We start from the raw sequence: 17,062 nt of genomic DNA, 5'->3' as shown, positions 1-17,062 counted from the left end.
GAGGGTTTGGGTCGACCGCAGACTTTACAGCAGAGAACCACCGTCTCCCCGAAGGCACAGACCACATCAGAGAGAGGGACCAGGAACTCTGGAGATACTGACACACCAGGAACCATCTATTAACCTTCAACCTTTATTTAATCATTATTTAGACACCAGGAACCAATTATTAACCTTCAATCAACCTTTATTTAATTGTTACTTAGACAGGAAGAACCACTGAGAGCAGCAATGATTCACATCATGATGCTGCCTCCACCGTGCTTCACATCATGAATGGTATTTGTGATGATGTTCAGTGTTTGGTCTCCACCAAACATAGTATCTACTCTGATGGACATAAAGCTCCATCCTGGTCTCCTCAGACCAAACAACCTTCTTCCAGGTGTCTTCAGAGTCTCCACGTCTTCTGGTGAACTATAGTCCAGATTTAATTGGAGCTTTTTCCAACAGAGTCTTTCACTTTGTCTCCATAAAGCTTTGACTGGTGAAGAACAGACAACAGTTGTTGGATGAACAGTCTCTAACATCTCAGCTGCTGAAGCTGGAACTTCTTCAGAGGAGTCATAGAGTCTTGGTGGCCTCCCTCACTGGTCTCTGTCTTGTCTCTCAGTTTTTGAGGACAGCATGGATACCAGTGCAACACTCGGCAGAAATGACTAAAATCAGACCAGATGTTTCCTCTAAATCAATTTAAAATGTATATTTAAGTTGTTGGTGACACCTTTTACCTGTTGTTATTGTTTCTATGCTCCAGTCAGGTCGTCTATGCTCTCAGTGACACTTCATGTTTAAATAAAGGTTGAACACAATATGTGAGGCTAACACAGATGCATTGGACAGTGCCGTTTGTTGTCTCACCTTCTTGGATGAAGTTTGGGTTCAGAAGCTGGAAAACAGATTAAAGTCAAGTTTAAGTTGTTTTATTAAAAATCATCAGTGCAGTAGTTTGTTATCTGTCCTCATTGGGATTTTAAACAGCTTTTAGTGTCTGAAATGTAATGCTTTGGTGACATCTTGAAAAACAACGTTTTTGTAACATTTCACAGCAATATTTTGATGGTATCTTGTGTGTTAATGCTTCATGACATGTTTTAGATATACTACACAATAAAAACTGGACAGAAGATTTAGAAACTAGATGTCAACTGTGATATTTGTTACAAAAAAATCGATATTTTCTCCCATATTGTTCAGCGTGAAGTATTCTGCTGCATTAAAAGCTTCTGTTCGGTCTAAGCTGCTGGATTCAGGCTCCATGATCAATTCCAAACTCAGAGGTTTGTGAAGTTTCTACAAAGCAGCTTAAAAGTCCCTAAAAAGAAGGCAAATTAAGAATGTAACCCGCAATGACTAATTTTGGCCACTTGGAGGCAGCAGGAGACCCTCATGTGGGGATGGTAGATTTGCTTCTTTTTGTGCAGCTTAGACTCATTTTATTCATTAATGCAGTCTGGTGTTAGAAACTACAAATAATTACTGAAAAAGACAAAAATAAAAATTGATAAAGGTAGAAAACTTCATCACATTCTGTGGCTCAAAATAGTTTATGTAGAAAATACTATTATCTATTATTAACTATTATCCACATTTTCTGCAACAGTGTCTTTATGTAGAAGAGGAAAACACTAAAATCAGAAATAATTTGACGTATTATGGAAAATATATGAGCTCTAATGATGTTTTTCACATCAGATTCAGTGGTTGTTTGAGCTTCAAAGCTCTAATTTCTACTGTAGTTTGCTGCATTAAAAGATTCAGGTTCCACAGTCTTAGCTGAGGATTTAGCCTGTAACTGATTTTGGCCACTTGGAGGCAACAGAACACAGTTTTACATGGACTACAAACTCCTGACACCCTCATGTGGGATTCTGCATTAACGCTCTTCATCAATTTATGGTGGAAATGTCATTATTTATGTAAATGAAACACCAAATTCAGACACGTTTGGAGTCTTTTGCTTCTCCAGTGTTCTAACTTATGAACTTCTTCTGAAATCTAAACTTTTGTTTTCCAAAACAAAGTCATGAGGCTTCATCATCAGAATAAAGAGCTTCGTACCTCCATTCCCGTCTTTGGATCGAGGTCGTCGTCGCAGTCTGATTCGTCTGAAGTGTGGACGTCCTGATGGAGGACGAAGGAGGACGAGAAGAAAAGATGGAGATTTTAAAAAAGAAAATGGAAACTTCAGACACGAGGAGGAACAAAAGTAAGAAGAGAAGGAAAAAGCATGGAGAGAATATTGAGTGTGTTGGTGGTTGAAGACAGAAATAATCTCTATTCTGTTCTGATACTCACCTGAGACACAAACCAACTTCAGAACTCACCTGGTTTATTCTATCAGGAAAACAGAAGAACTCCTGCATGTCTCGGTCATCTCTTTACCTTTATTACTTTATCTAATCTCGTCTTAGTTTAGCTTTTTTTTGGTATAGTCAAGTATCCTACCTACAGACATGAACTGAAGATTCCATCCACCTGTAAAGACCATGTTCATCATGTTAGTCTTTAGCTCCAATGACTTCTAGAAGCCTGGAATTTCTATGATGGAATCATTGAAACCAAAAGAATCCTGTATTTTGGTTCTTTTTGTTCAAAAATATCCGTACAATAACTTGAATGAACAGTTTTGTTGATGTATAAACTTGTGTTTATCTAATTTTCTTAGTTTCATGGTCTCTCCTGAGTGATTCCAGTCGACTACAGCTGATGACTCCTCTGATAAACATAAAAATACAGAAACAATAATGTTAATAGTTGGTTAAATTTCTCCATTTCCTCCTCAGTTCTGTTCTGGTTTCCATCTTCTGGTTTCTCTTTGACTCCTCTGGACAGAATTGGTTCAGTTCAACTAAACTTGTCGTGTTTCTGACTCAGACTTGTTTCTTCATTAGTCCACAGGTTCTTGATGGTTTAAGTCAGGACTTTGGGGAGACCAGTCTAGAACCTTCATTCTGTCCTGATGGAACCGTTTCTTTACCACGTCTGATGTGTGTTTGGGCTCATTGTCTTGTTGAAACATCCAACTGTGTCCAAGATCAACCTTCTGCTGATGGTTTTAGGTTTTCCTGAAGAATGTGGAGGTGATCCTCCTTCTTCATTATTCCATTTACTTTGTGGAAAGCTCCAGTTCCACGGAGCATGATACTGCCACCACCAGGGAGGTTTGGAGTTCTTGGGGTTAAAGGCCTCACCGTCTCTCCTTCAAACATATTTCTGCTCAGTTTCATTCCATCTGACCACAGAACTTTCCTCCAGAAGGCCTTCTTGATCTTTTTGTGGTGATTTTGTGTATTTTTATGGTAATTTTGCCCCATTTTGAGGTCATTTTGCATTTTTTGTAGATATTTTGAGTCTTTGGGGTAATCTTATGTATTTTGTCTTTTTTTGTGGTTAAAAAAAAAAAAAGTACTCCTAAACTTACTTATTTCTTGAAGACCAAAACTTGTTTTATTGTATATTGTGATTCCTGGATGGATGTAAATGTGATCTGGTTGCAATTTTTCCCAGAACTCAGATGTGTTTTTCCTCCCAAATGTCATGGTTATATCTGCTGGACTGATGAAGTTCTGAGGCTCAGAAATGATGGAAAAATTCCATTATAAAGTGATAAATCTGGACCCACCTCTATGGACTTTAAGGACCCGGAGCTACAAAAATATTCTTAGTTTGAAGGTGATCATTAAATACACTGAAGCTCTCATAGATAAAGAATCAGAAATGGTTGATTTTTCATGTAACTAAATATCTGGATTATAGTAGCTGTTCTTCATATTTATTTTTCTTAAATTCTAGAATGTTTCATGTTTGACCAATAAAACTGTAAGCTCCTGCATCCATTCATTCATTAGGACGAAACTCAACAACGTGATGCAGATAAACTCTTCACATGCTGATCTGAAGAAAGTTTATCTGGACACTGCAACATAAGACCAACTTAAATCTTTGTTATTGTCTTTATAATGTTAGAAAACCACAGAAACTCTGGTTAACAAACTGAAATCAGTGAATTCTACTCATGCAGGGAAAAATAAACCACAGCAAAAACACAAAAAAACCCAAATCATTTTTCAGTCGGTGCGTTCGAAGGTTCAGGGTAAAAGAATATTAAAATAAATCAAACTTTTCTTCTTTAGTGGTTCTCAACCATTTTGGGATTTTTTTTAAATTATTTTTGATTAACCACCTTTTAACCAAACCAACTTCAACCTGAGTTCGCACCTGATAATCTGCGACATGAAACCTGGAGCTTCTTTACTGACTTCACAAAAACACCATCAAGTGTTGGAAAACTTCATTTTATCACCTATTGCTACTTTTCTCGATGTTTATTTCTGTTTTTCTGACTACCTATGTCAACTTAATGGATGTTTTGAGTGTTTTATTACATACAAAACTGCTGCTTTCAAATAAGGGCTCAATAAAGTTGTCTATCTGGTCATAAGAGGAAAATATTGATATTTTACAGCTCATACTGTCTAAGGTGTACCTCAGGGTTCAATTCTGGGCCCATCTAAATCATGAATAAGCAACATATACATTAAATGACAGATTTACTGATAAGCATATTAATTATGTTTTCACAAAGATATTTTTACAGCTTTCCTTCTGCTTTAGCTATGGTATTTTTAATCTGTATTATATGTTTAAGCTTCAGGTTTATTCTGATAGATTCTTGCAACACGATTTTTGACATTTAACTGATGCTCCTGGTGTTGAGAAAATTAATTCAAATTATATATCAAAACATGCGGCTCCATCAGAAATAATGTGTTGTGACTTTTCGTAGTCACTGGTCCATTGTTTTTTGAGAAATCCGCAAAACACTGTGCTAAAACTCCCCACTGAAATGAATGGGAAGTCGTCCAAACAACTGCTAAAACCAGCCATCTTTGTAACCCTGTAGCTCTTGTAAATTTTACAGTAGAAACTTCATTCAAAGTTAAATGGGTCACAAGACTTTGAATGTTATTCCTCTAAATCCATGTTTTGATATCTTTTATGGTGTTAACACAGTCACAGTTTAACATTTGTGATTTTTTTGAAAATCCAGAATTTTCCTTCAGCTAGACTGCCTGACTTAATTTTTTTGAAAACAGTGCATTCAACCTCACAACTTTTCTTCTACATGAACAATTTCAACTGTAATTTCAACAGACTTGTACTAAATAAAAATGTGTTGTTGCTAAACCAGTGTTGATTGGATTGTAAGGAAACCTGAATTTGTAATCGATCAAAATTGGGGATATAAATAAGACTGTCATCAGCATAACGTCGAACAGAACAAATTGAACTTGGAAAAAGGAAAGGTGCTAGTAGGTAAATACGACTCCTCTAAACATGAATCATTTATACATATAATTGTAGGTATTTTTATCCTGTTCCACCCAGAGGGAGTCTCATTTCTGTAGGATTTATAGTTCTTTCATAAATCAGCTCAGAGATCAGAGTGTGTCGACCAAAACTCTCATGGACCCCCATTATATCTGAGCTCTAAAACCAGAAACGGTGAGTCTCTTTAACTTGCCACCAAATCTGTACAAAACACAGAACAGATGTGAAAATACATCAGAACATTCACAAGGAGATTCTGCTTCTCACGGTGAAAGTATATTTCTGATATGACTTTCAATTTTAGAGCTGTGACTGTTCAAGGGTCTAATCTTTAATCTGCTCTGCTCACCTCAGCAACCGGAGACTCACAGCTGATAGTCTGACTGATGGACTTTCAAAGTAAAAGCTCAGAGATGTTAAAAGGAACGGCTCATGAAACACGCTAGCTTTTCAGAATAAAATACGGACTCCAGATACATAAATATAAAACTTCTTTGTGAACTCAGGTGTGAAGCAGGTTGAGAACCACCACGACACTCACAAACATGTTTGGGTTAAAAAGGAAGTTGTAAACCAAGTGGGCAGGGCTTGGGGGCAGGTGAGGGGTCTCGGCACACACATATGACATCACCATCGTGCGCCGCCGTTACTCACTTTGCCCTTGGGCGGGGGGCGGGCGAGGCGAGCGGGGGAGGGGGGGCGACGTCTTTGCCCTTACGGATGAGGCCGTTCTCCTGACCTCTGACCCCCGCCGCCACCGCTGCCAGCGCCGCCGACACGTCCTTGGCTTCGGCGCGCTTCCTGGCACGCAGCGTGTTCCACGACAGAGACTTCCTGCACAGTACAGGAAGTACAAACATCAGCCAGCCAATCAGAGACCAGCTCAGGTGTGGCGTCCAGGTGAGTCTGGCTGCAGCAGCAACATCACTGATGATGCCGACATCGCCCCTTAGTGGTCGAAGGTCTGATTTAATCTGTATTATTTAGATCAATATTGAGATTATTCACTGATTTTAGGGATTAAATATCTTCACTTTTAAATAAACATTTTTTCCAGTATTTGTTTCATCTAAATATACAAAAACTCAATTATTTTACAGATTTACCCTTTTTTGTTAAAGGAAATAAGCTGACTGTAAAACAAAACTAAATAAATTTACATGTTTATCACAAAACAAGAACAAAAACAGGCCAAAACATTATTATTATTATTATTACTACAGTGTTGGTCTTAATGTCAGGTTAACTTTAAATCGGGTAATTTCATGGATCTATTAAGCGTTGCAGTGCTACTGTTTAAGATCAGAATATAAAATCCTCATATTGTTTAATTTCATATGAAAAACATTTAAAATATGGGCATTAAGGGGCTTTAATACAAAATTAACTGAATTTTTTAGTTTTTTCTGTCGTGTTTTTTGTTTATCCGTACGATTTAAATCCAATATAAATCAAATATCAATCTAATATATATCTGAAATGAATCTAATATAAATCTAACATAAATCTAGTATAAATCTAATGTAAACATCAAATAAATGTAATATATATGTGTGACTGTTGCCTGAAGCTGCAGCCAGACTCAGATTCTGGTGAATTCAACTCAGATGAATCTTCACTGTGAAAAACAGTTTGAAATACAAAAAAACCAAACAAAGCAAAACACCGAAACCTTCATCACACACTTGTGTTGTTCCAAAGCTCGATTTAACTCCATAAACTGAATCCTTCAAACTTTATTTTACCCTCTAAACACTCAGAGTAGAATGACATAATTCAATGAGGAAACTAAATGAAGACCTGAAAACTTCCTCTGACCTTTTTTTTTTCTTCCCCCAACTACACATTCAAATAGAGATTCTGGTTTAATTCAGCTGCTGTGTTTCCATTCATCTTTAAACTAGAGTTTTTCTTCAAAATAAACTTGAAGCAGAAACTTTAAATTTGTAATTTTTATCCTAAATCAGTTTGAACTTTCTGTGGAGCATCAAATCGTCGAGGTTAGTAGAAATTAAAATTAAAAAAACACAGAAATAAAACTTCAGTACAAGAACAACAGATAGAAAAAGCTGAAATTAACGAAAAACAGGAAGCTTAAAAAGCTCTGATCAAACTTTCACAATAAGACACCAATAAATATATTCCTGATGATATCACACACACTCACGTGCACACACACACAGGTTCACGTTTGCTGTTGTAGTTTATTTACAAATATTAAAAACTACAAATCATCTTCAGCCTAAAATGCACAAACAAACAGAACATGTCGACGTCGCTTCGCTAGCTCATGCTCGAGTCCAAAAGGTTTATTTTACATATTTAAAATACATTTTAAATCATTATTCGGCTACCAACAGTACAATGTTGCCTTCAAATCAAACATATTGCACAGCCTTGACTTCATTCATATTTTTTTATCATCATAAATAGTGCAAAAAAAGGGATTTTTTTTTATTATTTAAAACAGGAATGTTCTAGAGCCCCAGTCAAAAAAACAAAAACAAAACAACAACCAAAAAAAATCTGAACTTTGTACAGTCAAACAAAATCAACACAGAAGGAAACAAATCCAAGTTTTGTCCGTGAAATAAAAATAATAATTAACAAGGCAGAAAAAACCAACAACAGGAATAAACACAAACTGGTGTGTAGATTGCCACAGACAATAACGCAAATCTGCTCCACAGCGGAGAACCGAGCACCCGGACGGACCGGGTGAAGTGATTTATTTATTTTAAAAAACAACAAAAAAAACACAAAAAACAGTAAAAAAAGAAAAGAAAGAAACCAACAGAGGAAGCAGGTGTTAGGAACTGAAATAAGAGTTCGGTTTTAGCTCCACGTCTCAGCTTCTCTAACTTATCAGTGTTTTGCTTTTCTGTTTTTTAAAGCCTGAAATCCATTTTCACAGAGCGATGGCGGCTCAGAAAGTAAAAAGTGGGTGGAGCAGGAAACAAGTACCGTTTACCCTCCAAAATAAAAGTCTCGTCCGGTCCAGAAGTGCTGCTGGGGGGGGAGGAAGTGCGACTTACTTGATGTTGTTGGCATCCGCGACCGCCGCCGAGAAGGAGGAAGTGGACGAAGAGTCTTTTATGGGCTTGGTGGGCGGGCCCAGGACGTGACCCGGCACCCAGCCCTCGGCGGCCGGCGATTGGCTGTTGGCCGGCCGGTACACCAGGTACATGTTCTGCTGATTGGTGGCCAGAATCTGGACTGTCTCGCCCTGACTGACGCAGATCTCGTTCTCCTTCAGCGCCGAGTAGTCCTGAGAGACCAACATGGTGGACGAGACGCCATTACAACCGCCGTCAGAGTCCTGAAGAGACGAAAAGGCAAAGTACAGGTGAGTTAGATGAGGTCTGAGGAGGAAGACGAGGAGCAAAAAAAAAGTTCCACAACTCCACCATATTTTAAAAAAATCTGTAAACACTGTTAAAAACGGTGAGATTAAAAAAACGAAACAGATGAAATATACTGAAATATGTAGCACTGAAAAACTGAAAAAAGCAGCATCATGTGAAACACTGAAGCACGGTGGTGATGGTAGCATCATGTATGAAGCATGGTGGTGGTAGCATCATGTATGAAGCATGGTGGTGGTAGCATCATGTATGAAGCATGGTGGTGGCAGCATCATGTATGAAGCATGGTGGTGGCAGCATCATGTATGAAGCATGGTGGTGGCAGCATCATGTATGAAGCATGGTGGTGGCAGCATCATGTATGAAGCATGGTGGTGGCAGCATCATGTATGAAGCATGGTGGTGGCAGCATCATGTATGAAGCATGGTGGTGGCAGCATCATGTATGAAGCATGGTGGAGGCAGCATCATGATGTGAAGCACGGTGGTGGCGGCATCATGATGTGAAGCACGGTGGTGGCGGCATCATGATGTGAAGCACGGTGGCGGCGGCATCATGATGTGAAGCACGGTGGCGGCGGCATCATAATGAGAAGCACTGTGGTGGCAGCAGATATTTCGAGGGACTTCATGGAGACAAAGAATCTTCAGGAGTTGAAACATCATCATCATTATCTCGTGGTGTGAAAGCTGCAGCATCGCTGCAGTAAACTGAGAGGTCAAAACTCTGCAGGTGATCCAAAAATAAGACTTTCAAGCTGCTTCACTTCAAAGCTGCTTCAATGAAAGATCCACAGCAACTTCTATGTTGACAGAAAAACTACAAGAAACCTGGAACACGTCGTCCAAGGTGCTATGAGCTTGTTGGGCTGGAAATCAGAACCGCCTGCAGACACAACATGTCCAGGTAAAGTGGGGCAGAGAGCAGCTATATATTTATATATTTATTTATATATAGCCCCACATCTACAGCAACCTAAATTTTACCCTTCACTTCCAGGACTTCATGCTCCAGTTCACTGCCGCAGTCTGAAAACATGAACCAGAAAAACTGCAAACCTCACAGACAATAAAACTCAGAGATAAAGATTCTCCCCAGTTGGAAAAAAAAAAAAGAGACTTGTATGTCAAAATAAAAATTCATCGTTAGAAAATGGAAGAAAAATGGAACATGAATAAATCTGACTAGAGCAAGACTTCCTCAAAAACTAGTGACTGGTGAGGGAGGCCACCAAGACTCCTATGACCTATGTTTGATGGACACCAAACACTGATCATCATCACAAACACACCATTAACACTGTAAAGCATGGTGGTGGCAGCATCATGATGTAAAGCACGGTGGTGGCAGTGTCATGGTGTGAAGCATGGTGGTGGCAGCATCATGAGGTAAAGCATGGTGGTGACATCACGATTCAAAAGCCGAACTTAACTGACCAGCATTCAAAGTTGTAAAGTGCTAACAGAATAAAATGCGAAAATGTTTTCTAATAAACTCAGTAAAGTATTTTAGCTAAACTCACTCTGGACTCGAAACATGTCGAGCCGCCATTGGAGGTAGAAACTTTCATCTGGCTCCTCCCCCTGTCCGAGTCCTTGTCGCCGAGGCCGACCGCTGATGACGGCCTGCTGTGTGACGACATGATTGGTCGGTTCCCTGAAGACGATCGGTTCCTCGTCAGCGAGGAGCTGCTCTTCTCCTTCTGGTACTCGATAGGAGACTGAAGAGCTGCAACAGACAGAAGGATATTTAGGTTTGGATCTATTTTAGTCCATTTTATGCGTTTCTGTTTCCAAACAGTGATTGGTCACCTGACAGGAAGTTGCTCTGGGCGTCCAGGACTTCCTGGATGTGTCGGACCCAGACCTGCTTGGTGTCGACGTTGGCGGCCTGTAGAGTGAAACGCTCCGAAGAACCACGACACGACAAAACGAACTTACAGGGATCATTGTCCACGCTGTCCTCCAGGCCCAGGTAGGACACCTGCACAGGTGAGTTTATAGAGACCATCATAAACAACAACAGCACAGTTAAAACCACACGGACAACTTTGGGAGGTTCCTGGGTTCAGAGGGTTGAAGACCTCAGCTCCTTGACGCCCCTCTACATACCTTGATGCCCCGCTACGTACATTAACACCCTTCTACATACCTTGATGCCCCTCTACGTACATTAACACCCTTCTACATACCTTGATGCCCTTCTATGTACCTAGACGCCCCTCTACGTACATTGACGCCCCTCTACATACCTCGATGCCTCTCTACATACCTTGATGCCCCTCTACGTACATTAACACCCTTCTACATACCTTGATGCCCCTCTACGTACCTAGACGCCCCTCTACGTACATTGACGCCCCTCTACATACCTCGATGCCTCTCTACGTACCTTGATGCCCCTCTACGTACATTAACACCCTTCTACATACCTTGATGCCCCTCTACGTACCTAGACGCCCCTCTACGTACATTGACGCCCCTCTACATACCTCGATGCCTCTCTACATACCTTGATGCCCCTCTACGTACATTAACACCCTTCTACATACCTTGATGCCCCTCTACGTACCTAGACGCCCCTCTACGTACATTGACGCCCCTCTACGTACATTGACGCCCCTCTACATACCTCGATGCCTCTCTACGTACCTTGATGCCCCTCTACGTACATTAACACCCTTCTACATACCTTGATGCCCCTCTACGTACCTAGACGCCCCTCTACGTACATTGACGCCCCTCTACATACCTCGATGCCTCTCTACGTACCTTGATGCCCCTCTACGTACATTAACACCCTTCTACATACCTTGATGCCCCTCTACGTACCTAGACGCCCCTCTACGTACATTGACGCCCCTCTACATACCTCGATGCCTCTCTACGTACCTAGACGCCCCTCTATGTACATTAACACCCTTCTACATACCTCGATGCCTCTCTACGTACCTAGATGCCCCTCTACGTACATTGACGCCCCTCTACATACCTCGATGCCTCTCTACGTACCTTGATGCCCCTCTACTCACCTTGATGCTCTTCTTGAACTGGTATCCCGGCGTGGACGATCCTTTCCTCAGCAGCTCGCTGAAGATGACGATCTGCTCAAAGAGGAAGACTCGGCGCTCCTTGGACCTGGACAGAACACCGGCGTCCTGCTCTGTGACGAAGAAGGTTTCCTGCTGCAGCAGTTTGCCCTGACTGGTCAGTTTACCCTAAAGAGAAACAAAAACAGCAGAAAGCTGCAGGAAACCGGAGGAAAACTCTAAAGGTGTTTTAAAAGGTTTACAACGAACCTCATATCCTTGCAGCCGACCCAGATTCATCATGTCGTTACACAGTTTAGGGACCTGAGACATCAGATCCACGGCTTTCTGCAGAAAAACACACATTTATACTGATTAAAGACAAACATCAACCTTTATCTACACGTTTAAACACTAAAATCTGCACCCAGCTGCTCAGAAGTCATCAGAACAGGAACCAGGGCTCTCATTTAATTCATTTTGCGTCTTAATTTTCCAGTTTTGCTCGTCCTATTTCTCATTTTCTGTGTCCTTTTTCAAATTTTGTGTTTCGTTCATTGATTTTGTGTCTGTTTTTTCTAATTTTGCGTGTCCTTTATCTCATTTTGTGCCTCCTTTTCTATATTTTTTGTGTCTAATTTTTCATTTTGTGTCATGTTTTTGTAATTCTGTTTCCTTTTTCTAATTCTGTCTGTTTTTCCTATTTTGTGTGCTGACAGGACAGTCTAAAAGAAAGTAAAACTGGCAGCAGATGTTATGATCCAGATGTGATCATCTTTGAACAGTTTGTATTCGGTTTAAGTAGATCTGGTTCAATGCTTCGGATTAAAAGCGACAAACTCAGACGGATCAACATGGGAACAACATTTAATCTGATCCTGATTAAACTTTCTGAACAGATAAATTCTGGATGCGCCAGAAACAAAGTAAAAACTGAAGTTTCGTTGTTTTAAAATCAGATTTGTACCTCGATCTGTTCACAGTCCATCCCCGCTTTGGAGCTATACTTCAAGAAGTCCTGAAGAGAGAGGAGAAGAAACTTTAACTCAACAAACACTGAATGATTTAACATGAAAACCGGACATTTAGAGGTCTATCTGTGCTACCTTGAGGAGCAGCTGGTATTTAGTGATTCTCTGGATGGGCTTGATGAGGAAATCACTGATGGTCAACCTGGACTGGATGTCCTGCTGGATGCCCTGAAGACAACAACAGCACGGTTAAATGTCTGAGAAACAAAGAGATAAACTAACAGGAGTCCTGAACTTCTTACGTCAAAGTACGAGTCGTATTCGGCTACGATGAACTCAGACTTGGGTTTGTTCTGGCAGTAAACCACGTACATGTGGAGCCTCCTCTCCTGGAAACACATTCAGAGATTTAAAACACAGAAGAAGAGGATGAAGAAGAAGAGGAGGAGGAGATTCATCATCATCAGACTCACGTGTTTGATGAAGAGTTCAGGAAGATGTTCGTTGTCCTCCAGACATTTCTCCAGCTCTCCAACGAAGAAGCTGAAAGACAGAAAAAGACGTTCGACTTTAGAACATCTGAGCTACTGGATCACTTTTACTCACTGTGTGTTACTTATTCCTCACCGTGGCCTCACTGTCCTTCACTGTCAGCTCATTTTCCTTACTGTGGTAAATATTTCTCCACTGTGGGCTAATTTTTCTTCACTTAAGCCTCACTTTTCCTCACTTTGACCTCATTTTTCTGCACAGTTGGCTCATTTTTCCTCACTATGGACCCATTTTTCCTCACTGTGGGCTAATTCTTCCTCACTTTAGCCTCACTTTTCCTCATTTTAAGCTAATTTTTCTTCACCGTTTGCTTATTTTCCCTCCCTGTGGTCTCTGTGGATATCAAACGTCTTCTGAACTTACTCTCGGTGCCAGTCGTAGATCTGGTGGATGTTTCCGAACACGATTTTGTCTTTTCCTTTCATGTCCTCTGGGACGCCTTTTTCCTCGATGCGTTTCATGAAGCCCTGCAAAGACACAAAAACTTCAACTTTAAACCTGGATGCATACAGAACGTCTGTCTTCCCCCTAAAGAGAGGTTTTAGGTGGAGGGAAAAAATGAAAAACAGCAGCAACAAATGACCGGTATTAAGAGTTAAACATCGTAAATGGACTTTTTAACCAGTTTAACGGGTCATGTCATCAAATGATGCCGGTGGATGAACTCACCTCCACCACGATGCCCAGGTCTTTCACATAATCCTTCTCCGTCTGAATCAGCTCATTCAGAACAAACCTGAATGGAAAAAAACAGGAAATTAACGGCAAAAACTCTCAAAACCAAGGCACTTGTGATTTCGACTGTCCTGCCTCGTGTAGAAACTTTAACGCTGAAGCCTGAAGTTGCTACTTACATGCGTCCTCTCATAGCCTTGGCTCTCTGCTCCAGTTCCGGGTTCCTCGGCTGGACCGGAGTGGTTTGTTCTGGAGGCGACAGCGAGGAGAAGCCCGGGTAGGCTCCTGGTTCCAGAGTCTGGAGAAGAGAACATCTGGACATGAGGGGCCGACAACTTCACAGCAACAAGATCCAACACAATCAGTGACTTGGTGGTGGTTTTCTGTCTCTTTCGGGTCCTTTTGTGTCTCGTTGGTTATTTTTTGTCTCTCAGTGGTACCTTTCACAGATCACACAGATCACCGATACTTTTCAGTCGTTTTGTGTCTCTTTCTAGTGAACTTGTATCTCTATGTGGCCATTTTGTGTCGTTTTTTTGATTGTTTTGTGTCTCTTTCTAGTAACCCTGCACCTCTTTCTGGTCACTTTCTGGTCATTTTGTCACTTTCTGGTCATTTTGTCTCTTTTGGGAGCTTTGTGGGGTTTTGTTGTCATTTTTTGTCTCATTCTGGTAATTTTATGTCTCTTTGCGGTCATTTTGTGTCAATTTCTCGTAACTTTGCATCACTTTCCCGTCATTTTGTGTCACTTTCCCGTCATTTTGTATCCCTTACTGGTAGATTTGTGTCTTTTTGTTGTCATTTTGCAACACTTTCTTGTACTTTTGTGTCTCTAAGTTATTTTGCGTCACTTTCTGTTAAGTTTGTGTCATTTTCTAGTCATTTTGTGTGTCTTTCTAGTAACTTTGTGCATCTTACTAGCAACTTTGTGGTAACTTTGTGTCTCTTTCTATTAACTGTGTCTCTTTCTAGTAATTTTGTGGTAACTTTGTGTCTCTAGTAGCTTTGTGTATCTTCCTAGTGACTGTGTTAACTTTGTGTCTCTTTCTAGTAACTTTGTGTCTCTTTCTAGTAACTTTGTGCCTCTTTCTAGTGACTTTGTGTCTCTTTCTTGTGACTTTGTGTCTCTTTCTGGTTGTTTTCTGTCTTTATAATTGTGTGTCCCTCTGTGGTGATTTTGTGTGTCTGTTGTGTGTTTCACAGCAGCAGGAGCTTCAACAACCTGAACCGACTGACCAGGAAACAAACTGAACCTTCTGCTTTGCTTAACTGCACATCATGCAGATGAGCTGATTGTGGCGACATGAAAACCTGCCAGCACCGGTGCAACAATCTGACAACAAACACACAACCTCATGCCATTGTTTCATACGGCAAACTTCAACAGAATCTACACAACCTGAACATGCAGATACAAACAGACAGAGTGAACTGATCGTGCAAACACAAACTGTCCGATTCACAAAGTCCACAAAATGTTTTCATTAATATGAACACAAAATACACCGTAACACAACAACAACGATGAGCCTCACCACAGAAAACACTAAGATATCTGAAATGGAAACACCAGCAGAGCAGAAGTCTGAGAGCAGCAGTGAGTTTGTGTCTCTTTCTGGTCATTTTGTGTCTTTTTGTAATCATTTTGAGTGTCTTTGTGGTCATTTTGTGTCTCTTTGTGGTCATTTTGCGTTTCTTTCTGGCTGTTTTGTGTCTCACAGATTTAAACTTTGCTCTCAGACTTTTGGACTCCAACAAATACACAAAAACCAACACTGTACGACACAATCTCTCAGTGCTCTGTTGTAGTAATTCGGAAAACAAACACAAAACTGTCCACACACGACGCGTTCACCGTCTTCACAAGAAAACCTCCTGAGCTGAACCAACATCCAGACTCACCATCTTGGTCTTAACCAGTTTTTCTATGGCGCTAACCAGCTCGGCGGCGCTGGGAACCTCAGAGGACGACTGGAGGGACGTTAGCAAGGACGAAGACTGAGGAGGAGGAGGAGGAGGAGGAAGAAACAGCAGCATGTTAGAAAGACTGAGAGGAAGAGGAGGAAGTGAAGAGGTTAGAAAGTCTGGAAGCGAAGCAGAGAAGGGAGGCGGTGAAGGTTCATGTCCCACAGCTTCCATTCATTGTCTATGTGAGCGGCTTCCTGTTAGCATCATGCTAATGTCACAGCATTTGTTTAGCATCAAAGTCCAGCAGCTTTATGGAAATTTAGAGGCTGCTGAATCCAAACACTCCTGAAAACCTTTCATTATCTACCCAGCAGTAAAATAATCTGCAGTAAACCCAAGTTTTAACGTTGGAAATGAACAGTTTAATGTAGAAACCGCTGCATGCTAAAAGTATCAGTTAGCATTAATCACCTCTGTGGAGAATATTATAGGAATTGCTTGGCTGACATGAACAACACTGGATTTTTATCATTTTTAATATTGGATTAGTTTTAGGGGTTATTGTGTAGTTGCCATAAATAAATAAAAATAAAAAGATCTAGATTTTATGATAATATAATAAAATAATACAATATGGATCTGTTTATATAATAAAGACTTAAAAAAAGGCAGATTTTGTTTATATTATTATTATTCTGTTAACAATAACATGATAAAATATAGATTTGTTTTATATATGCTAAAAAAGACTTAACAAAACAGATAAAAAATAAGTTATTTTGTTAATGTGAAGAAGAACAATGTGATAAAATATAGATTTGTTTGAAAAAATATATTTATATCAAGATATTTTTTTATTTATACTAATTTATTAATAACAACAATATAATGATAAAATATAGGCTTGTTCAAAAATGTGTTTATAAAGACTTAAAAACAGATTTTGTTTATTTACATTATTATTTTGTTACTAACAATAATATGACAAAATATAGATTGTTGAAAAAACATTTGTTACTAAAACAGACTTTGGTGATAATTTATAAAACAGCACTGACTTTGTTTATCCATATTATTTAGTAAATAACATTAATAATATAATTTCTCTCTTTTTGGGTCTTGTTTTAATTTTTTCAAAACGAAAAACTTGGTAAATTTGGTAATTTTGAGGCTGTTTTGTGTCTCTACAGCATAAATAAATATGTGTATATATATATATATATATATA

At 39.8% G+C, this 17,062-nt stretch overlaps 1 protein-coding gene across 4 annotated transcripts in view; it reads right to left on the bottom strand.

Annotated features, from left to right (window-relative positions):
• The window catches only part of kalrna (kalirin RhoGEF kinase a), a 150,294-nt gene continuing 133,232 nt past the window's right edge, over positions 1–17,062 (bottom strand). For 2 of the 4 annotated variants that reach the window (XM_051959461.1, XM_051959463.1), the window contains 17 exons: positions 15,829–15,924; positions 14,106–14,224; positions 13,921–13,987; positions 13,615–13,718; positions 13,173–13,242; positions 13,002–13,088; positions 12,835–12,927; positions 12,696–12,746; positions 11,999–12,076; positions 11,732–11,917; positions 10,512–10,683; positions 10,223–10,428; positions 8,370–8,653; positions 5,989–6,168; positions 2,062–2,124; positions 862–889; positions 1–97 (listed from right to left, as the gene is read on the bottom strand). In XM_051959461.1, coding sequence (XP_051815421.1) covers positions 883–889; positions 2,062–2,124; positions 5,989–6,168; positions 8,370–8,653; positions 10,223–10,428; positions 10,512–10,683; positions 11,732–11,917; positions 11,999–12,076; positions 12,696–12,746; positions 12,835–12,927; positions 13,002–13,088; positions 13,173–13,242; positions 13,615–13,718; positions 13,921–13,987; positions 14,106–14,224; positions 15,829–15,924 — 1,863 coding nt within the window. In that variant the 3' untranslated portion in view covers positions 1–97; positions 862–882. Of the gene's footprint in view, positions 98–861; positions 890–2,061; positions 2,125–5,988; positions 6,169–8,369; positions 8,654–10,222; positions 10,429–10,511; positions 10,684–11,168; positions 11,192–11,691; positions 11,918–11,998; positions 12,077–12,695; positions 12,747–12,834; positions 12,928–13,001; positions 13,089–13,172; positions 13,243–13,614; positions 13,719–13,920; positions 13,988–14,105; positions 14,225–15,828; positions 15,925–17,062 lie in introns of those variants that run through there. The other 2 variants (XM_051959460.1, XM_051959462.1) reach the window with 2 other exon arrangements.

The sequence above is a fragment of the Acanthochromis polyacanthus genome, chromosome 14 (genome assembly GCF_021347895.1).
Source record: "Acanthochromis polyacanthus isolate Apoly-LR-REF ecotype Palm Island chromosome 14, KAUST_Apoly_ChrSc, whole genome shotgun sequence".
NCBI classification, from domain to species: Eukaryota; Metazoa; Chordata; class Actinopteri; family Pomacentridae; genus Acanthochromis; species Acanthochromis polyacanthus.
Note: the sequence above shows the minus strand (reverse complement) of the source record. Positions and strands in the feature narration are given on the sequence as shown.